We start from the raw sequence: 23,924 nt of genomic DNA, 5'->3' as shown, positions 1-23,924 counted from the left end.
CATACCATGTTCACAGATGAATGGCAAGTCTACTTCAGGACTAACATTTGATCAAACAATCAATCAATAATAGTGGGTATGTAATAATATAATCATATGTACATGGTAGTTGTCAATATCAGTTGTGATAGAACAGCATCCCCTTGAAATTCAATATTTATGAAAATGCTCTTTTTAAAGAAATCAGGTCTTGATTCTACAGTGTTTGTAGATCTCTATTTAAACAGTGACACATATGCCTTGTTACTGGATGGGTGCAGACGTTAGATTCTGGGAATGTTTACGTATAGGATATTTCGATTCTGGGAATGCTTATATGTAGGATGTTTAAATTCTGGGAATGTTTATATATAGGATGTTTAAATTCTGGGAATGTTTATATATAGGATGTTTAGATTCTGGGAATTTATATATATATATATATATATATATATATATATGATGTTTAGGTTCTGGGAATGCTTATATATATATATATATAATATATATATATATATATATATATATAGGATGTTTTGATTCTGGAAATGCTATATATAGGATGTTTAGATTCTGGGAATGATTATACATAGGATGTTTAGATTCTGGGAATGTTTATACATTGGATGTTTAGGTTCTGGGAATGTGTGTGTGTGTGTGTGTGTATAAGATGTTTAGATTCTGGGAATGTTTATATATAGGATGTTTAGGTTCTGGGAATGTTTATACATAGGATGTTTAGATTCTGGGAATGTTTATATATATATATATATGATGTTTAGATTCTGGGAATGTATATATATATATATATATGTATGTTTTGATTCTGGGAATTTTTATATATAGGAGATTCTGGGAATGCTTATAATAATATATGGGATGTTTAGATTCTGGGAATGTTTATATATAGGACGTTTCACATCTGCATTATGAGAGTGATGAAAACCTACAAAAATGTATCATGAGTATCTTCAGACCATGCTCACATTATATTCTCTTGTGTACACTTGCGCACTTTCATACACTCTCGCCAGTTCTCCCATACAACATGCTCAGCTAAACATGAAATTATATATAAAGCCTGCTGTAAGAGCAGTCATGGTGTTCTTTCTGTTATGTAGCCGTAAACATCTACTCATTTAAGTGTAATTTGATTTTAATTAAATACATTCAACTACTCAAGTCTTCTGTAATAACACTTAATTCCTTCCAGCATCAGTCATGTGCGATTTGGTGCAGTACGAAAACTGACAATATCCAATACTTTACTTAGGAGTGTAGTTCAGCATTGGGGCCTGGTTCATATGAAACCCATATTTTAACATCTTTATTGTAATATACTGTATGTAAGCCACATCAGATTTTTAAAAATTGTATTTTGGCTCCTCTCCCCCCTACCCAATTTCCAAGGATGTCACAATTTAGGAATCAATCATACACCCTAAGGAGACAGATTCAGCTATTCTGAAATTAATTGTATCACCATAGGGAGAAAGACATAACTCGTTTTCCACTTGAGGAATGTGTTAGAAGCAAACTTCATCAGCAGCGGATTAAGATGAAGTCATGAAATAACATTTTTCTGCCAGTCATTGTGTCAGGTTGTGTACTGACAAGTGTTTCATCCACAGCGGATGTCCCTGGAACAGGTGTCCTTGTCGTCAGTGGGGGGTGTGGTGATGCGTGGCGGGGGGTCAGGCATGACAAGGCTGGGCAGTGCTCGCTGACAGGCTGCCAGGTTGTTGGACAGCGTGTAGTTGGCCAGGTTAATCAGCCTGGGAACACCACCAAGAAACACTGAGTCCATTTGTTACTTCACCTTGTGTGTAGCAGTGGATTACATGACCTTGTTTTACTGACCAGATTTTATAATACATGACTTAAATTGCACAAAACTCAAAATTAAAAACCTGTAGTTCAGAGAAAAATGAACTACAGCCTATCTCTGTTTCTGGTTCATAAATGGCTTTCAGAACCACAGTGTCATAATTCTGCTATATTCCACATATGATCCAGTGCCAGCTACACTGGACAGGACACGCTGTCTGCATGACATACAGCATGATCCCGAAGATGCTTTTGTATGGCCAGCTGAAGGAAGGCCACCGTGAACTTGGAAGACCCTGCAAGCGCTTCAAGGACACCTTGAAGACAAACCTCAAAGCCTGCGACATAGACATCGCTTCCTGGGAAACTGATGCCCTTGACCGCTGTCGCTGGAGGATGCTGTGCTCTAGTGGCATAAAGATGTTTGAAAACAAGAGAACACTGGCCATTAAGGAGAAGCGTGAGCGAAGGAAGCAGGGCTCAACTTCTGGAGACGTTTTTCCTTGCAACACCTGTGGGAAGTGCTGCGCATCCAGAATCGGCCTCTTCTCCCATATGAGGACACACACCGACAGATAAGCCTGCCTGCCTACTCATCCGTCGGACCGACGGGAGACTCCATCATGTTGTATCAGTGTGCAATTAATCTTTAAAAAAAACACACCAAAAAACTAAATTGCAAGACAGGGCTGACATATATTAATTATATGAAAATTTTGTTCTGTCATCAGGAAGAAAGAACTGCTTATTTGTTTTTAAATGGAAGCCTGAACGGTATAAAACAGTATTTACTAACCTTTGTCCCACCATGGCTTGTGCGATCTGGCCAAAGAGACGTCTGTCGGAGGCTGTGTCATGTGGAAGTCCAAACTGCACATGATGCTCGCCATCCACATCAGACCGGGTATCCCAGAAACCCCCATACGTTGTCTCCACTGTCTCTCCCCAGGCTGAATACTTGACACTGCACACAGTGAACTTTACATAACCATTTCTTTCTTCTGATTAATCACACATCTATCAGTGTTGCCATTGTTTTTTGGTGATACATCAAATGCTTGCAACTTTGTGGTCCTATGCTAAATGGAATCACCAATCACAGTTGAATTCTTAGGTACATGATTGTTCAAACAATGATGAAACATGTGGTTAACCCTTTGCCTTCAGAATAGTAGGTTGAGTATTTTGTTGAAATGGAAAACAATATTAAAGGAGTATGATCAACCTTCATACATGGAAGTTGGTCACTGCATTATTGCACTGAAAATATAGTCTGAATTTATGAGGTTTATATTCTGGTGGTCATAGTCAGACATGACTGACTATCATATATATATATCTGTATATTTTAAGTTGAAATCCAGAGCCTTTTAAGTTGAAATCCAGAGCTCTGAAGACTTTTATTCCACGTTCAATCCACCTTTTAAATTCTTGAGAACTGTGTGTGTCTGTGTGTGTGCGCACGCGCACTCTCATGTGAGACGTGTGAAAGTCCGTGCATGATAGGCTGTACCTTGTTCTAATTGTGGTGTGTGTGTGTGTGTGTGTGTTTTACTGAGCTTAAAACGTGACAATTGGTTATAATGAATGTGCAATATGTAGGAAGAATAATGTGCAATATGCAGGATGAATGTACAGTGGAATATGTCTAATGCTAACGTTCATATTCTAAACATATTTGTTTAATAATTACGATGTAATAATTATTTGCAATGTTTTTAAAAGCGAATATGTGAAATGCTTTTATTTGAGAACATATGTTTATTACTCTTGTTTAATCAAGTTATCCGCGTGTGTGTGTGTGTGTGTGTGTGGGGGGGGGGGGGGGGGTGCTGATTATCTGGTTGTGGTTTTCCGCAATTCATCTTTATTCTTATCTTATCTGTCTATTATAATCAATGTGCAGTATAGTAGGCTATGTTTATAATTATATTCAAATAATGTTTCTTAATTCTTTCTGTTTTTACATTAAGAATACTAGTTATTACCTGCATTGTGTGTGGATGTATGTATGAAACGATGTATGTGATATTTTTTACATTTGTATCTTCGTAATATTTGTAGGGGCTGTTGTTGGCTTTTACAGTTATGGTCTCCATGTTGTTTACTTGTCTATGTTGTGATAATGCACCTGACCAAATTTCTCCAGTTGGAGATAATAAAGTTATTCTAATCTTATCTTATCTTATATATATACACACACACACACACATATATATATATATATATATATATATATATACATATATACACACACACTATATATATATATATATATATATATATATATATATATATATATGATGGAGTCTCCCGTTGGTCTGACGGATGAGTAGGCCGGCGGTGTGTGTCCTCATATGGGAGAAGAGGCCGATTCTGGATGTGCAGCACTTCCCACAGGTGTTGCAAGGGAAAACGTGTCCAGAAGTTGAGCCCTGCTTCCTTCGCTCGCGCTTCTCCTTAATGGCCAGTGTTCTTTTGTTCTCAAACATCTTTATGCCACTAGAGCACAGCATCCTCCAGCGATAGCGGTCAAGGGCATCAGTTTCCCAGGAAGCGATTATGTCACAGGCTTTGAGGTTTGTCTTCAAGGTGTCCTTGAAGCGTTTGCAGGGTCTTCCAAGTTCACGGTGGCCTTCCTTCAGCTGGCCATACAAAAGCATCTTCGGGATCCTGCTGTCTGTCATGTGGACAATGTGTCCTGTCCAGCGTAGCTGGCACTGGATCAGCAGCCTTTTGATGCTGGGCAGGCCGCTCCTCTCTAGGACCTGGAGGTTGGAGACCCTGTCTTGCCACTTTATGCCGAGGATCTTTCGTAGGCATCTCTGGTGAAACTGCTCAAGTTGTTGAATGTGACAGCAATATGTCATCCAAGTTTCACAGCAGTACAACAAGGTGGTCAGCACCACAGCTCTGTAGGTTTTTATCTTGGTGCTGAGCCTGATGCCTTTGTTGTTCCACAGCCTGTTGTTGAGTCTGCCAAAGGCAGAGCTGGCCTTGGCGATGCGCAGCGTCACTTCTGCATCAAGGGCTTTGTTGCTGCATCGGGTGCTGCCCAGGTTGCAAAATTTGTCGACTGACTTGATCTCTGTGTCATCAATCTTGATTTCAGGTTGGGGGGGGAGAGGCACTGGCATTCTGTGAGCTAGCTGGTTGGTACATGGACTTGGTCTTGCTGAAGCTGATGGTGAGTCTAATGCGCCTGCAGGAGGTTAAGAACCTGTCAATAATGAACTGCATGTCCTCATGGGTGTGTGCAGCAAGCACGCAGTCATCAGCGAAGAGGAACTCTCTCACCAGTGCCTCAAACACTCTGGACCTGGCATGTTGAAAAGTTTGCCATCTGTGCAAAACTGAATATAGATGCCCCAGTCACAGTCTTGGAAGGCGTCAATCAGCATGGCAGAGAAGAGAATGGAGAGTGTGGGTGCCAGGACACAGCCCTGCTTCACTCTATTTACCACAGGGAACGGATCCGACATGTCAGTATTTTCCTGTACTCTCGCCTGCATGCCATCGTTGAATGACACAATCAGCTGGATTAGGTTCTCTGGGCAGCCGAAGTTTAGGAGGATCTTCCACAGACCACGGCGGTTCACCTGTCAAAGGCCTTAGTCAGGTCTACAAAGACCATGTGGAGCTCCTTGTTCTGCTCATGGCACTTCTCTTGCATCTGGAGCACGGCAAACACCATGTCACATGTTCCCCTGCCTGAGCAGGAGCCGCACTGTGCTTCAGGGATGGCTGTGTTGGAGACATGGTCAACCAGTCTGTTCAGTATGATGCGGGCGAAGATCTTGCCAGCGATGCAGATGAGAGAGATTCCATGGTGGTTATCACAGGATGTTTTGTCTCCCTTCCATTTGTAAATGTGGATAATTGAAGCATCCTTGAAATCCTGGGGGACCTCCCCTCTCTCCCAGACAGACTGGAACAGGGCGGTCAGCTTGTCTGTCAGTACCTCGCCTCCATACTTGTAGATGTCAGCCTGGATTACATCCGCTCCTGGTGCTTTTCCTGACGTTGTCAGCTTCAGGGTCTTCTGGGTCTCGGCCTTGGTGGGAGGGGCAGCTAGCGAGTCACTGACTGCTAGCTGTGGGAGGGCTGCAATTACCTCATCAGATAAGGACGAGTCCCTGTTGAGGATGGTCTTGAAGTGCTCTGCCCAGCGGGCAAGGATGCCTTTCTTGTCTGTCAGGAGGGTGGTCTGTTCCAAGGCTCAGACAGGGGTTCATCCTGTGACTCTCAGCCCATACACAGCTCAGAGACCATCATGGAAGGTCTTCATGTCGAGAGCATCAGCAGTGGACTGAAGCTCTTCTGACTTTCTCTCCCACCAGGTGTTCTTCATCTCACCCAGCTTCTTCTGTACGAGTTGCTTGGTTTGCAAGTACTTCTTCCTCTGGAAGTTCTCCTTCCTCTGGCAGTCTTTATCGGAAATGTGATCCTGGTGCCGTACATGCAGTGTGTTCAGGAGCCTGGAGATTCCAGAGTCGTTGTCGTCAAACCAGTCTTTGTGGCTCCTCTGTACAAAGCCGAGTGTGTCAGCTGCTACTGTGTACACAGCATCTCTAAAGGTGCTCCATACCTCTTCTACATCAGTCTATGCAGGAATTTCTTGGAGAGCTGCTTGGATTTGCTGCTGCAGCACGTCCTTGGTGATAGGGAGGCGGTGGATGTTCAGCTTCCTAGGGGGTTTCTGCCTGGCTGGTTGGAGCTTGCGTGCAAGTCTGATGTTCATCTTGCTGCGTATCAGGCGATGGTCTGACCAACAGACTGCTCCTCTCATGCAGTCTGTAATGGAAACATCACCTCTGTCCCTCTGCCGGACAATCACATAGTCCAGCATGTGCCATTGTTTGGAGCAGGGGTGCATCCATGTGTTCTTGTACTTGTCCGCTTGTTGGAAGAGGGTGTTGGTGAAGGTCAGTCCATGCTGCGCGCAGAGTGAGAGCAAAAGCAGTCCATTGGAGTTGCATTTGCCAGTGCCGTGCTGTCCTAGGACTTTTGGCCATGAGGATAAGTCCATGCCGACGAGGGCATTGAAATCCCCAAGGATGACCAGCCTGTCCTTTCTGTCTACCGCTGAAATGGTGCAGCTGAGCTCCTCGTAGAAAGCTTCTTTGATGTCATCAGGGTTGGTCATCGTTGGGGCATAGCAGCTAGTGACTGGAAAAGTGATCCTTGGACAGCTTCAGACGCAGGGTCATCAGCCTATCGTTTATCCCACGTGGAAGGCTGTCAAGCTGTCATGCAAGTTTGGTTTGTATGGCAAAGCCCATGCCTGAGGTTCCTGGGGTGCCATCTGGCTTCCCAATGCAGTAGAAGGTGTAGCCCCCTCCAACTTCCTCCAGCTGGGTTTCATCCGCAAACCTGGTTTTGCTCAGGGGTGGTATGTCCACCTGGTAGCAATCAAGCATTCTAGCAATGAGTGCTGTGCGTCTTTCTGGTCTGTCATCTCTGTCTAAGAGGGTGCAAACATTCCAGGCACCCAGAGTCAGGGCATGACTCCTGGTTCTTTTCTTCTGTTGTTTTCGACCTCTAGTGTTGGATGTCCAAGTAGGTGCGGTTTCCTACTAGGTACTAGGTGAGGCAGGCTTTGTTTAGGGATCCTTTTATCTCCCCTTCCCCATGTGGGGAGAGCAGTGCTGTCCCTAAAAAGGGCTGCTCTGACACTGTGGGAGGATACGGGCGCCGCATCTGCCCCCGTCTATGGCGGACGACCATCACCCCATAGCCGCCTGCGTGCAGAGTCGTGACTAGGAACTGCCAGCAGCATCCTCTGCCTGTCCCCGTTACCACTTCTCCATCGCCGCAGGGCTTGGGAAAGCTGGGTGTTGAAGGGCTAGCTCATCGTTCTGACATTAGCCTGGATGCCTGACCTGCACAGGTGACTTTTTTTTAGTGAGGAGGAGTTGTGCAGTCCCTTCCCCACTCTCTCGCTTACTGACGCTCACAGTCCCACAGGTGCAGATACTGCCAAGTGTAGGACGGCCTCGGCAGGTGCAGGTTTTTTCTTTGGAGCTCCGTCTCCTAGGAGGACTTCCAGCCAAGGATAAGAGCTCCCCCTGCCCTTTGGTCATCCTCTTCCGCTTTCACAGCCGTTGGGAAAGGTTTCCTCCTCCGCCTGGTCCACTGTTGGGAGACTTCACATGTGGCAGGTAGTACTGGGTTACATGGTACCAGTAGCAAGGGCTATGCCCCTGACCTGACCACAATATACATATATATATATATATATATCACATGTGACTTCACATTTTAACCTGGCCAAGTCAGGGGTGATTTAAAGAAAATTCAATGATATATTCCTCTCATAGGTTTTTATTCAGCAGACAAATGAGTTAAGTTCGTTATTGTTATATAACTGGTAAGATTACATACATGCTATTTTTCTAATACTTAAACTGTCTTGGAATGGATGCATATCAATATATCCACATTGACGGCAACAGTGTTTTGGGAAAAAGCATGGTGAAGAATTAAAAATTCAATCCTGACAAACATTGTCTGCAGCATTGGTAAGCTGAAATGAGGAGATGGCAGCTCTTGTTTACTAAAACCGTCCAAGACGTTCAATGTACAAAGCTAGCCAGTGAATGAAGGAACACCACTTGATCTCAATCTCAAGTTTATTGTGTCAACAGGGCAAGATTATTTTGTTGTTTTTCTTTTACTACATAGTTTTCTTGGTTTTTTTTATGCCACCTTGATTTTCTGAAAGAGAAAGAGACAGCATGTGCATACAGTTATGGATATAATGATAAATGTATGCTCTCACAGGTATTGTATCATAATATCACTTTCAGTCACATCAGATTTCCCTGTGTGGAATTCAGGCTGTTTTCCACAAGGAGAGCATGTAGAAATCCACCACAACGTGGGTGTTGCCTGACTGACATGGGCTGTGATGTCCACTCACCTTTTCCCATCATCAGTGACGGTCAGCAGGATGAAATGATCCGTGGCGTCACTTGGTCTGGAGATGGTCAAGTCCACTTCTTCTGTCGCCACTTGTAGTCCTTCATCTGTTGCGTCAACGTCCGCTTCATATTTCTGCACAGCAAAAAATGACATGCGTCCTTGTCTGTAAATCTAAAGTGTGAAAAAACATGATTCAGGGTGGTGTGGGAAAGGCAGAGAATGGTATGGTGTTAAAACAGCTTGATACATAGATGACTGATGTAAATGGCATGGTGTTGAATGCAACAGTATTGTGTGGTAAAGTTTGGTATGTTAACAGAACTTGTTGGAATAAAGAGACTGAATTCTGTTCAGTATTTTAGAATGGCCCCAACTTTTGTGATGCTTCATTTTTCTGAATTTCGGAAGTATCTGAGACCATTATCAATCATTCCACTCTGTGGGAACAGGTAGCAGATTTCAGATGATTATTTCCAATGCCTCCTGGACCCTAATCCATCTGTACAGCTTCAGGATCTTTCCTCCTCTAAAATTATGCTGATTTCTTCATTTCACTGCCTTCAAGTGTACTCACTCAAAATACACTGACATTCTGAGATTACTAAAAACTGACACAATAACCACCACCACTAACCACCCATCCACCTTCCATATAAAAACACCACCACCACCACAACACCAACCCACACACAGAAGACGAGACACTGACACACCAAGAAAGAAAGAAAGAAATACAAAAGAAAGAACATTCGTGAAAGCTTTGACAACCAGCCAGCCAATGAAACATGCAGATATTCAGCAAGTGTGTACACCAGTGTGGCAAGGAAATATCTGTAAAAAGTGCATGGTTTGGTGGTTTCATCTTACTGGCAATTTGATATCATTGATTTATAAAGGCTGGCAATTAATAATCTACACTCTAAAAAAGAAAAAAAACACAGACAAAAGCCATGTACTGACGCCGTCTCTGGAGTAAGCCAGCAGAGGTCCCCGTGCATCCCATGAGAAGAGCAGAAGAACAGTGGCTGAGCGGTCCATCATTCCCAAGTCAATCCCAGTGCTGCCTTCACCAAACTGGACACACTCCCTCCACAGCTGCAATGCGCACACACACACACACACACCACACACAAACACAACACACACACACAACACACACACACACACACACTGATGCTTTTAAAACATAACCAGACATTCTGATAGTATTAACTTAATGGATCTTCACAGCAGCAGCAGCAGCAGCATCAATCATCATAAAAGAACAATTACTGAAGGTTCCATGCCCCGCACTCATCGTGACCTCAGATTTCATTTCTCCTCCATTCATGCAGTTGTGGTGAATTTGTCTAAACGTTTTAGGCCTTGGCAGATTCATGGACCCCCCCCCCCCTCCCTTTTTTTTTTCTTTCTTTTTTTAAATTTTTTTTTTTACAGATTCAAGCAGAGGTCCATGTCATTTCTTAATGTAAGGCTTTAGTCCCATATCCACAGTGGGCGATATCAGAGTTGAGCATATATCTCTACAACTATGAAAGTCAACACAAACAGTAAAACCAATTACCATAACAACAATTAGGATGCAAGGGACTCTTTATGTTGAAGCGCTCGGTTTTTTTTTGTGTTTTTTTTTTAATACAGAGCTAAATTGTGCATAGCATCTTCATGACAATGAATATACTCAAAATAAACATGGATACATGTATGAACCTTCTCTGGGAGAGTGTTATTTTAGCTGAAACAAAACGGACTGCTGGGTCATGTTTATGACTATGTTCAATCCTTTTTAAGTGGAAGATATGTAGTGGCAAAAGTGGGAGTAACTTTATCTACCTCTAGGCCTATCAATACGGGAATCCCACAGAGTTCCATTATTTCTCCATTGTTCTTCAACATTATGCTTTATGATTTACGCACATGTTTTTCATCATCTACCAAGCTGGCTCAATATGCTGATGATATTGCTATATGGAATCGGACATCCTTGAGGAAAAGGACAAGCCTACATTACATCAATTATGTACAGAAACCTTTTCAGGGTGAACTCGACAGACTGAGTAGCTATATGCACTCTAATGGTTTTGAGTTTTCTGTAGAAAAAACGCATTTGATCCTCTTTAATAATGGTTATAATCCAGCAAACTACCACGATTTTTGGGGGGAGCACATGAAATATTTTTCAAGTTGGAAATAAATCATGGACTCTTATTGCAGGTATGCACCAGCAGTCTCCTCTGTATATGGGATGCTCACTCAGTCCAGCACTATGACTGAGCAATTACTGTCATCACTGGGGGGTTTACAGGTGGTGTTCTCTGTAAACTAGTTCAGGACAGCCACTGCTGGATGCCATCAAAGTGACTCAGCAACAGTGCAAGATCTCGGTGGATGGCCTCATCGACAGCTCCCCATGGACTACATGCTGGTGCTGTATTCAGTGGAAAGAGCCTGGACATGGCTGTGTTTGGGGGTGGGGGTGGGGTGCTTGGGGGTCCTGAATGAGCGGTGTATGAGTAATGGCCCTGAGAGAGCACAGATGACGGGACAGGACGAAACACACATACACACACACACAAACACACACATTCTAATATCACTTCAAGTGGAAAGACGTTAAACTGAAGACGAACACACACACACACACACACACACATATATATATATTTTTTTTTAAGCATCCACTGAACCAGTGAGTACTTGCAATTCACAAAACAGACAGTCAGAGAAACAGACAATCAAAGAAACAGACAGTCAGAGAAACAGACAGTCAGAGAAACAGACAATCGGAGAAACGTACAGAATGTGAGTCACAGGCACCAGAGAAGACTCCGACTGACATCGCTGCTTGTGTCACTGACAATGGTTTGCTGTCAACTTCCAGTTCTTGTACACAGCCGATCAATGGTCTGAAAACAAAACAAACAAAAAAGGAGGATGCCTGACACTGTGTGATCTTCATCTTACAAGGGAAACAGAAAGCAACAACACATCAACGTATTTGCCATTGGTTTCTTCCTTAAAGAAAAACCACCCAATACACCATAGAAAATTCACTTGGATTGTGCACTGACAAAACCTAGAAGCTTCCATCTTCTTTTTTGAGGAAGGAAGGTTCCAAATTTTTTTCTCTAGACTTTTTACTTCCCTTTGTGCTTGATGATGAATATCACCACACTGCATCGGCTTGAAGACAAGCAGAAGTTAGTGTTAAATGTGGTTTAATAATGACACTCCCAGACCATTTTGTCCTGCAGTCTGGTCCTCTTGCCTTGGTGACTGGCACTCTCTCCGTGAGGTGAGTGAGAGTTTGCCTGTGCTTGTCCTCCTTTCGTAGTTGTTTTAAACACATTCATTCAAAAGAGAAATAACACAACGGGTATTCAGAAGTCTTTCTGTTTAGACACAAAATTCCTGCAGACATTCTTTTCTTCAGTCAACAGTCTCCATGAATGAATAAAGCTTTAGGTAACATACAAGCCTTGAACTGTGAGGGTGTTCTCAAACTTACCTGTACTTTGATTTTTCAAACTCGAAACCGCCAGTAACAAATCCACCAATCATGAGTCCGTCAACCATTCTGTTCAGATCCTGCGGCCTTGACCTTTCTATGGTAAAAGCGCCATCTTGTCCATCTATCTCTGGGTAGGTTGTACTGTCCCGGTACTGAATCTGAAACAGAACCATTCAAAAATGATGGTTTACACACTGTGCCACAAACACACCCAGCAATCTATGATGGTACCAATGCACAAAAATTAACCCTATGAGCCCTGGCCACCGCTTTACCGGTGGTGGAGAGGGGTGGCATAATGCCTGTCCACCGGTTGAGCAGTGCATAAACACTTGTGTTGTGTTTTACTATTGGTTGATTTATACTGAAGAGCCAATCAGAAAAACCGTAATATTCTGACGTCAGCGATCATAGCGCCAAAATTGCCGGGCCCCCTCATTGTGTTTTGTGCATGTGCTTTGGATAAAAAAAGATTGATTTCTACCATGAAGCATGCAGAGTCTGAACTTGACACGCCTCCTTTGATCAAATGATCCTGCATGCTCAGATTCATTTTCAACATCACTATGAGTAGCAAAATTATCCGATTCGAATTCCACCTCACTATCAGAGTAATCATTGTCATAATCTACTTCCGATAAATCATCAAGCATATCAATTACTTGCTGCATTGTGTACAGTTGTTTTCTCGTACATTTTGTCCCTGATTTCTGCCCTGACGGGCCAGGTTGAGACTCTGCATACTTCAAGTGTTTACGCACCGCTCAACCGGTGGCTGGGCATTATGTCATTTTTCTCTGCCACCGGTAAAGCTGTGGTCAGGGCTCAAAGGGTTTAATACCAATTATTTGCAAATTCTGGCTCAGGAGCTCAGGCAGAAGGGTTAAAATTGCTCAGGAACTCAGGGCTCAAAGGGTTAAGCCCAGTAACTGTGCCAAATCAAAAACTGTCCGGTCCAGCACCACTATGTCTCACATTTTCAGCGGCAATGGGAGAAATTGAGAGTGGAGAGAGAGAGGGAGACAATACTCTGCTGTTTTCAAAGTTCTCTATCCCTCTTTTCACTTCTAAAAGGAGGAAGGTGGCAGAATGGTTAAGACGCTCAGCTGCCAAAACAGAGTCCGTGAGGGTGTGGGTTTGAATCCCACTCTTGCCCTTTCTCCCAAGTTTGACTGGAAGACTGAGCATCTAGTCTTTCGGATGAGACAGTAAACTGAGGTCTCATTTGCAGCATGCACTTGGCGCACTGAAAAAGAACCCATGGCAACAAAAGTGTTGTCCTCTGGCAAAATTATGTAAAAAGAAATTCACTATGATCGGTACACAAATATATAAGCATGCACCCTAACCTGACAAGTGCATTGGGTTATGCTGCTGTCAGGCATCTGCCTAGCAGATGTGGGGTTGCGTGTATGGATTTGTCCGAACGCAGTGACGCGTCCTTGAGAAAGTGAAAGTGAAAGCGAAACTTCTAAAAGCTTCACTTCCTACTGTGGCAATTCAGCAAGCAGGCTTTACCTTCAGAGTGTGGAAGGCGCCATCGTTGTAGTTGTTGGTCTGACTGCGGAGGGCAATGGACTCGGAGGGGGTGTTGGTGTCGATGACCAGAGCCCCGTTGGTCAGCATCACACGCAGCAGGAACCTCTGTGAAAAGTCACACCACTACATATCTATTATGTATTGTGTGTGTGTGTGTGTGTGTGTGTGTGTGTGTGTGTGTGTGTGTGTGTGTGTGTGGCTGCATGAGTGTGCATGCATGTATGTGTGTGTCTTTTTATGAGTGTGCATGAATGTGTGTGTCTTTTTATGAGTGCGCATGTATGTGTGTGTCTTTTTATGAGTGTGCATGTATGTATGTATCTTTTTATGAGTGTGCATGTATGTGTGTGTCTTTGCATGAGTGTGCATGCAGTGTGTGTGTGCATGTATTTCTGTGTTTGTGTGCAAGAATGTGAACCTGCATGCATGTGTGTGCGTGTGCGTGTGTGCATTCGTGTGTGTGTGTGTGTGTGTGTGTGTGTGTGTGTGTACACAACATATATTCCTTCCATTTTTTGACAATTTATATTAAACCAGTCATTATTCTTTTGCTACTTATAGTTTTCAAGGTCATAATCACAGGAAAACAATGAATGATATTTTCAGTGACAAGGGATGCCACACCTGTCTCTGATTGACCAAATGCAGGAGGGCAGCAGTGGACTGTCTGGACCGGAACCGGAAGTGTATGGACTGCAGGCGTCTGCGCATTGGAAGCACTGAAGGCGGGAAGTGAAGGAATCCAGCGCCATTGAAAACCAGAGAACTGCCTCCATCTGAGGAAACACTGCAAAAACAACAGCTGTGAACATGTGAACGTCTTCTGATGAAATGCATTTTACAGATAACAGGACTAAGTGTTCAGATATAAGTAAAATTTATTTTAAAAAAACAACAACATATATGTAAACAAACAATTCTTTTTACTGTTACATTACACACACACACACACACACACACACACACACACACACACACATATATATATAAAAAAAAAAAAAAAAAAAAAAAAAAAAAAAATATATATATATATATATATATATATATAAATAAAAATATATATATATATATATATATATATATATATATATATATATATATATATATATATATACAAACAAATCTTTTTTTTATACTGTTACATTTTCTGGGAAATCCACATAATGAAAGATAATAATAATAATAATGATAATAATAATGGACATTAATATAGCACATTTATCCAGAAATACTGCTCAAAGCACTTTAAACACATGTTAAACACAAGATATCCCATATGTTTATTAAGTTCATGAATTCTTTCTGAGCTGTTTGGCAATTTCCTCAGGCACAATTACTGCATGTGTGTGTTTGTACATGTTTGTATGTGAATGTGCAGGAGTGTGCACGAGTGTGAGTGTGCATGTATGTGGATGTTTACATAAAGTTATGTCCATGCAGAGAAAAATAGATTTTCAAAACGTTTAGTATTTGTCACAGCTATCACCAGACAACTGATATCTACAGATCTTTTATGTCGCTGTAAGGCTGAACATGATACCTCCAAGTCTTTAGATCCAGTCATTCTATTGTCAGGAGAGATCCATATGGAAAAGGGTAGGGTGGCAGCATCTGCCAATTCCACTTCAAAATGACTAGCGTCATTTTCCAAATTTAACAAACTGAAACACCACTTGAATACGAAGCGGTTCAGAGTTATCTGAATTGAAAATGACATCAAGCAGCATCTGAATCTAAAATATTTTCTTACATTATTTTATCAAAAATGGCCTTAAATATTATCTAACCTCAGACAGTTTAGAATGAAATCTGAATTCAATATGACTTGGAAAATACCTGAATTCAGTGTGACTTAAAACATCTAAATGCAGAAAAGCTTTAAACAATCTCTGATTTCAAAAAGGTTTGGGATATTCTCCAAATTCAAAATAGCTTTGAAAATTGTATGAAAACAAAAATGGACATGGAACATTTCTTTTCCTGTAGATTCAGATTTAAATCTGGTTTACATTTGATGAAGGGATCGGGTCAGACAGTGTGGGGAAGGAGGGTTGGAGGGCAAAAGGACCAGAGAATCTGCAAAGGTATGTGTATGTTTGTGTGCATTCATGTGTGTGTACGTGTGTGTGTGTGTTTTTTTGAGAATTTATCTATTACAGAATCAGGAACAGAAATATTAAACCATCCCAGAGCAGAACATTATACTCCACACAAACAGGTGCTCTTAAATGTGAAAAAGACGGCCGCAATAGCCGAGTGGTTAAAGTGTTGGACTTTCAATCTGAGGGCTCCGGGTTCAAATCTCAGTAACAGCGCCTGGTAGGTAAAGGGTGGATATTTTCCCGATCTCCCAGGTCAACATAAGTGCAGACCTGCGAGTGCCTGAACCCCCTTCATGTGTTTACGCAAGCAGAAGATCAAATACGCACGTAAAAGATCCTGCAATCCATGTCAGCATTCGGTGGGATATGGAAACAATAACATACCCAGCATGCACACCCCCGAAAACGAAGTATGGCTGCCTACATGGCGGAGTAAAAACAGCCATTCATGTAAAAGCCCACTCATGTACATATGAGTGAACATGGGAGTTGCAGCCCATGAACGAAGAAGAAGAAGAAGAAGAAGAAGAAGAAGAAGAAATGTGAATAAAAATCCAACCAAACGGAACACTTCTGAAATGGAATAAACAGAATTTCTTTTTCTTAAAAAAAAAAAAAGAAAAAACAAGGAAGTGCACAGCGACAGTGTCAGCACCAATGTCCAGAACACTGACCACTGAGTGGAACACAGCTGGGGACCTTCACCCGTGCTGCTGCTGTGGAACAGGGGAACCGCCCGGCCATCCACCCGCAGTTCTGCCAAGCACCCCCTCCACGTGTCAGACCCCACTGAAAACTACACACACACACACACACAAACAAACACACACCACACAAACACACACACACACACACACACACACACCACACAAACAAACACACACACACACACAAACACACACCACACACACAGACGCACACACATCACACACACACACACACACACACACACACATCACACAAACAAACACACACCACACACATCACACACCACACAAACACATCACACACACACATCACAAACACACACACACACAGACGCACACACATCACACAAACACACATCACACACACACATCACACACACACACACAGACGCACACACACACATCACACAAACACACACACACATCACACACACACACAGACGCACACACATCACACAAACACACACACACACACACAGACGCGCACACATCAAAAACACACACACCACACACACACACATCACAAACACACATCACACACACACACAGACGCACACACATCACACAAACACACACACACACATACAGACGCGCACACATCAAAAACACACACACAGACGCACACACATCACAAACACACACACCACACACACACATCATACGCACACACACACACACCACACACACACACAAACACACACCACACACACACAAACACAAACACACACACACACACACATACCACACATGTACACGTACACCCACAGCCATACATATGTGCATGAAAACATTAGAACACACATACAATTATTATTCTAATTATTATATATCATACTTGACATTGTCATTTACCCATCTTCAGATAATATGCATCAGATAATGCATAGATGTATTTATATTTGTTGTTTGTATTCTGTTATCCTTCATATTGAAGAGGATTATGTATAAAGTACATTTATCACAAAAAGTATTAGTTATTTGAATCTAGCATGTTTAGGCCTTATGGTGACAATTTGACTTGTGGAAGGCATCTTGTTAATTACTGAATCAGACACTGAACTATATTAAAACCAGGCCTGTGAAAGTGTTATATGTTACACACAGAGACACTGAGGGTGACAGACAGAGAAACAGATTTTGTCTGCAACACAAAGATGCCTAGATTCTGCAGAAATTCTGACACTGTGGGTCAGAGTTTACACATGTAAATATACCGCTGGGAGTCCCTGCGGACACATCACTGGGAATCCATATACACAGACTGCAGTGCACCCAGATCAGAATCGAATGTAAGCTAGACAGCTCAATGACAAACAGTTTTTTCTCAATGCACACGAACAGGCCACTCTCCTCCTACCGGCTCGCTCTCCGCCACTCCTCCGATATAGACGTGCACAGGTGACGGCTGGAGATACGTCATGGATGGCACACTGACGTCATTATCCACCGGAGGTTCGTTGCCATGGCGTGACGTCACTCGCAGTACCACCCGCTTCCCCGTCCTGTCGTGCGGTGTATACATTACTGCTGTCAGCTTATGACACTGGGCAGTTGATTGAAACATTCAGGATTTAGAATAATTGTAGGGGTGGGGGGGGGGGGTGTGTGTGTGTGTGGGGGGGGGGGAGTCATTTCAGAGAATCGTTTCAATTTTGAGAGTTGTTTTGAAACCACTAGTTTTACTCTCAAAATATATACGTGTGTGCGCGCGCGCGTGTGTGCGTGTGTGTGTGTGCGACAGACAGACAGAGTGTGTGTCTGTATGTTCAATTGTCCTTAATGAATAGTCTCGATTTATGACGGTCAATATGATGAAATAATTGAAAGAAATATATTCTGTCATGAATCATCACCGCCATTACTCATTCTTGTTTCATGCTGGTTTGAATTGTTCCTGTCATCATAATAACCAACACATTTAGCGACACACACACAGAAAAAAAGACACGAACGTGAACACAAAGATAACGCATTTAACGCCACAGAAAAAAACACGTGTGAACACAACAATAAACAACACATCAAATAAAGACACAGTCGATCGTGACTACAGAAATGAACAACACAGAAAAGATTTTGTTTCAGAGAAAATCCCATCTAACACAAATTGACCACGACTGTATTACCTGGTGACCTTGACGTTGTACCACGTGTCTGCCTTCATGGTGACGTCAGAAGTGACGCTCTCCTGTTGGCTGCCTTTGGAGTCAAATACAGTGACACTCATCTGACGGCCGGCCATGGACAAACTGAAGGACGCCTGTATGGATGAACAAAGGTGGCAGAATGGTTAAGACGCTCACTAGTTGCCAATACAGAGAGTCCGTGAAGGTGTGGATTCGAATCCCGCTCTCGCCCTTTCTCTCACTTTTGACCGACTGGAAAATCAAACTGAGCGTCCAGTCTTTCGGATGAGACGATAAACCGAGGTCCGTGTGCAAGCACACGCTTGGCGCACTGAAAAAGAACCTATGGCAACGAGAGTGGTGTCCTCTGGCAAAATCGTGTGAAAAGAAATCCACTCTGATAGGTACACAAATATAATAAGGCATGCACTCAGCCAGGTTGACAACACACACATTTGGACACATCCACCTACCGGGACACACACACACACACACACAGAAACACACACACACACGGACACACACACACACACACACACACACGGACACACACACACACACACACGGACACACACACACACACACACACACGGACACACACACACACACACACACACACACAGAGAAGAGCACGCACCGAGCCATTCCCCTTGACCAGCAACACCGGACCGTCCAGGTCCTGAGTCCGGACACACACCTCCACCGTCGTCACCATGGAGACAGTGGTGGGCAGAGAGAGGGTGGGCGTGGGAGCGCGGGAGCGGCTCTGAGGGAAGGAGGTGGGGGAGGATGGGGCCAGCGCTTTCTCTGACACCGGTATGGACAGGTAACCCCCGCCGGACTTGGAGATCGCCAGCTGCAGAAAGAACACGGGGGAAGGGGGGGGGGAGGTGGGGGAATGGGGAGTTTTAGCACTGGCTGTCGACTTCTTCTTCTTCTGCGTTCGTGGGCTGCAGCTCCCACGTTCACTCGCATGCACACGAGTGGGCTTTTACGTGTATGACCGTTTTTACCCCGCCATGTAGGCAGCCATACTCCGTTTTCGGGGGTGTGCATGCTGGGTAATTTCTTGTTTCCATAACCCACCGAACGCTGACATGGATTACGGGCTGTCGACCGTTCAGGGTGTGAGAAAACAATTCAGTGGTGAGACAGAAAGAGGAGAAGAGAGAGAGAGAGAGAGAGAGAGAGAGAGGAGAGAGAGAGACATAGGGGTTGGGAGGAGAGTTGAACACTCGGGGGAAGGAAGGAAGGAAGGAAGGAAGAGAGAGAGAGAGAGAGAGGGGGGGGGGGAGATAGTATTTTCATATATTATATAGTATACATCTCCTGAACGATTCCCTTTTACACTAGTTTCCCGCAAAAGAATGGAGAAATGACCAGCTGGCTTCGTAAATAATCATGGGAGAAAATAGGTTTCAGCTAAAAACAAAACAGTTCATTGAACGGCCACTTTGCAAACAAAAACGATACAAATGTGCATGCACGAAAGCACGCATCAGATTACAGCAGCATACGCACACACAAACGCGCACAAACGCGAAGACACGTAGCACACGCACGCACACTTAGTACTTGCATTACGACACACACACCCGCACCCACACACCCGCTCATCCACACACACACACACACAAACGCACACACACATGAACACACATACACACGCACATCTACGCACACACACACACACACACAAACGCACACAGACAGACACACAAACACAGACACGGACAGACAGACAGACAGACAGACACACACACACACACACACACACACACAAACACACACCACAAAGTCATAACACGCGCGCTCATAAACAAAAAACACATGTACGAACGTGCATACAAGCATGAATAACAAAATATCCATCTGAACTGAAGAAGAAGACCTCCCACCCCCACCTCACCACCCCCAAAACCCACCCACTCTGTACACCAACAAGTGTGACGACCCTGCCCACCCACCCCCCTTCCTCCCCCACTCCCCGACCCACGCCCCAGGGTCACGTGACACCCTGCGCTGACCTGCATGGCCTTCAGCAGGGCCTTGGCGGTGGTGACCTGCTGCCGGAGGTGGGAGATGTTGGCGTGCAGCTTCATCAGCTGCTGGCTGGCCCGCCCGCAGCTCTGAGGGGCCACCTGCCGCAACGACCGCACCTCCCCCATCTCCCTCCGGACCTGCTCCACTGCACCCAGCACCGTGACGGGGGTTTAGTGAGCTGAGTGTGGTGTGCACTGCTGGTGCAGGGTGAGAGTGGTGTGCACTGCTGGTGCAGGGTGAGTGTGGTGTGCACTGCTGGTGCAGGTATGAGTGTGGTGTGCACTGCTGGTGCAGGGTGAGTGTGGTGTGCACTGCTGGTGCAGGGTGAGTGTGGTGTGCACTGCTGGTGCAGGGTGAGTGTGGTGTGCACTGCTGGTGGAGGTATGAGTGTGGTGTGCACTGCTGGTGGAGGTATGAGTGTGGTGTGCACTGCTGGTGCAGGGTGAGTGTGGTGTGCACTGCTGGTTGAAGGTGAGTGTGGTGTGCACTGCTGGTGCAGGGTGAGTGTGGTGTGCACTACTGGTGCAGGGTGAGTGTGGTGTGCACTGCTGGTGCAGGGTGAGTGTGGTGTGCACTACTGGTGCAGGGTGAGTGTGGTGTGCACTGCTGGTGCAGGGTGAGTGTGGTGTGCACTGCTGGTGCAGGGTGAGTGTGGTGTGCACTACTGGTGCAGGGTGAGTGTGGTGTGCACTGCTGGTGCAGGGTGAGTGTGGTGTGCACTGCTGGTGGAGGTATGAGTGTGGTGTGCACTGCTGGTGGAGGTGAGTGTGGTGTGCACTGCTGGTGGAGGTATGAGTGTGGTGTGCACTGCTGGTGGAGGTATGAGTGTGGTGTGCACTGCTGGTGGAGGTATGAGTGTGGTGTGCACTGCTGGTTGAAGGGTGAGTGTGGTGTGCACTGCTGGTGCAGGGTGAGTGTGGTGTGCACTGCTGGTGGAGGTATGAGTGTGGTGTGCACTGCTGGTTGGAGGTGAGTGTGGTGTGCACTGCTGGTGTAGGTATGAGTGTGGTGTGCACTACTGGTGTAGGTATGAGTGTGGTGTGCACTGCTGGTGTAGGTATGAGTGTGGTGTGCACTGCTGGTGGAGGTATGAGTGTGGTGTGCACTGCTGGTGGAGGTATGAGTGTGGTGTGCACTGCTGGTGCAGGGTGAGTGTGGTGTGCACTGCTGGTGCAGGTTGAGTGTGGTGTGCACTGCTGGTGTAGGTATGAGTGTGGTGTGCACTGCTGGTGGAGGGTGAGTGTGGTGTGCACTATTGGTGGAGGTATGAGTGTGGTGTGCACTGCTGGTGCAGGGTGAGTGTGGTGTGCACTACTGGTGGAGGTGAGTGTGGTGTGCACTACTGGTGGAGGTGAGTGTAGTGTGCACTGCTGGCTGAAGGTGAGTGTGGTGTGCACTACTGGTGGAGGTATGAGTGTGGTGTGCACTACTGGTGGCAGGTATGAGTGTGGTGTGCACTGCTGGTGGAGGTATGAGTGTGGTGTGCACTACTGGTGGAGGTATGAGTGTGGTGTGCACTGCTGGTGGAGGTGAGTGTGGTGTGCACTGCTGGTGGAGGTGAGTGTGGTGTGCACTGCTGGTGTAGGTATGAGTGTGGTGTGCACTACTGGTGGAGGTATGAGTGTGGTGTGCACTACTGGTGGAGGTGAGTGTGGCGTGCACTACTGGTGGAGGTGAGTGTGGTGTGCACTACTGGTGGAGGTGAGTGTGGCGTGCACTACTGGTGGAGGTGAGTGTGGTGTGCACTGCTGGTGGAGGTGAGTGTGGCGTGCACTACTGGTGGAGGTGATTGTGGTGTGCACTGATGGTGGAGGTATGGATATGTGAGTGTTTGCAAGCAATAGAATACACATGTGTACATGTAAGCTTATATGCGCACAAGTACACCCACATCCACCCCCCCCCCCCACACACACACACACCACCCCTACACCCAACACGCACGCACAGTGGTCATCAGAAACCATACTAATGACAGCACTGTTACCACGATTATGAATATAAACCAACAGTGGCAGCAACAGTAACATCTGTGACAAACATCACGATCACTGATGGCAGCAGCAGAGGCAGTATACCTACTTTCTTAGTGGCAGTATCAATGTACATCAACAATCAGCAACAGTAGTAGTGGTAGCAGTTTGTGTGCCTGCAAGAGCTACCATCAGCACTCTGCCCCCCTCCCCCCCCCCCCCTGCTTCACTGACCTTTCTCCACGGCCTCCACCAGCACGTCCTCGTCGTTCATGGGCTGTTCCTCCTCTCCCTCATCCCCACGCTGTCCTCCTGCCTTCTGTGACTGCACCTCAGCTAACTTGCGATCCGCGATCTCCACAGCTCTTGCCGAGCTGGATTTGATCGAGTCGTACGACCTGAACACATGCAGTAATCCTGTGGGTTGACACTTTCTGATTCTGACAGGCAATGTTCAGTGGGATGCGTCTGGTTACCCACGTGGCCAAGATAACCTTCGCAAAAAGTATTTTTGTTTGGTGATAATGAAGGATAGAGACAGCTGGGTACTGGAACTACTGATTTGATTTAGTGTCGTATCGAGACGACTGTTTTTCAAATATAATGTGTGAGAGGTTTTATGGGATCCATCATTTATCATTCATCACTGTCCTGAGGAAAACCAGAGTCGTGCAAGTTGGAGGATTTTGTTAACCGTACGTACTGGCTTGACGTTTATAGGCTTAGTGTTTTATGACAATGACTGAACATGGTGATCACTTCATTTTGGTGTGCGTGGGACTGTGTGGTACTTGCACACGTTTACCGGTATGTATGATCATGATCATGAAGAAAAAAAAATCCACAAAACCAAAATGACCGTTTACCTGCTGACTCTTTCACTGAGGCGAGCTGTGACTCGGGAGATGTCGTCAGCATACCTGGTGACGTTGTGCACCACCTCTTTCGTCTGTTTCCACAGGCGTCGAGCACGATCAGCGGCGTTGTAAATGTTCTTCATCTCCAGCCACCTCTCCGACAGCTCTGCAACCACATTCACCTTCAGGTTACCGCACCACCGCCAGTGTGTGCCGGCCAGATGCTCTGTGTTCTCAGAGCCCACAATGGAACAGGTGTAAAACTAAACAACAGAAGTGCAGCCTCCAATTCAGTAAAACCCATACTGGTCAAGTCTGCTACTTATTTCATTTTAT

The 23,924-nt window shown here is 44.9% G+C and overlaps 1 protein-coding gene across 2 annotated transcripts in view; it reads right to left on the bottom strand.

The window, feature by feature from the left end:
• Positions 1-466: 466 nt before the first annotated feature.
• The window catches only part of LOC143298800 (uncharacterized), a 70,118-nt gene continuing 46,660 nt past the window's right edge, over positions 467-23,924 (bottom strand). For both annotated transcript variants that reach the window (XM_076611772.1, XM_076611781.1), the window contains 15 exons: positions 23,598-23,754; positions 22,966-23,129; positions 20,743-20,903; positions 19,353-19,571; positions 18,716-18,849; positions 17,947-18,091; positions 16,557-16,678; positions 14,405-14,567; positions 13,760-13,885; positions 12,239-12,399; positions 11,528-11,636; positions 9,691-9,825; positions 8,729-8,862; positions 2,603-2,770; positions 467-1,754 (listed from right to left, as the gene is read on the bottom strand). In XM_076611772.1, the coding sequence (XP_076467887.1) occupies positions 1,601-1,754; positions 2,603-2,770; positions 8,729-8,862; positions 9,691-9,825; positions 11,528-11,636; positions 12,239-12,399; positions 13,760-13,885; positions 14,405-14,567; positions 16,557-16,678; positions 17,947-18,091; positions 18,716-18,849; positions 19,353-19,571; positions 20,743-20,903; positions 22,966-23,129; positions 23,598-23,754 (2,252 nt within the window). In that variant the 3' untranslated portion in view covers positions 467-1,600. The remainder of the gene's footprint in view (positions 1,755-2,602; positions 2,771-8,728; positions 8,863-9,690; positions 9,826-11,527; positions 11,637-12,238; positions 12,400-13,759; positions 13,886-14,404; positions 14,568-16,556; positions 16,679-17,946; positions 18,092-18,715; positions 18,850-19,352; positions 19,572-20,742; positions 20,904-22,965; positions 23,130-23,597; positions 23,755-23,924) is intronic.

Source organism: Babylonia areolata, chromosome 2 (assembly GCF_041734735.1).
Source record: "Babylonia areolata isolate BAREFJ2019XMU chromosome 2, ASM4173473v1, whole genome shotgun sequence".
NCBI classification, from domain to species: Eukaryota; Metazoa; Mollusca; class Gastropoda; order Neogastropoda; family Buccinidae; genus Babylonia; species Babylonia areolata.
This window is presented reverse-complemented; position numbering and strand designations above follow the sequence as displayed.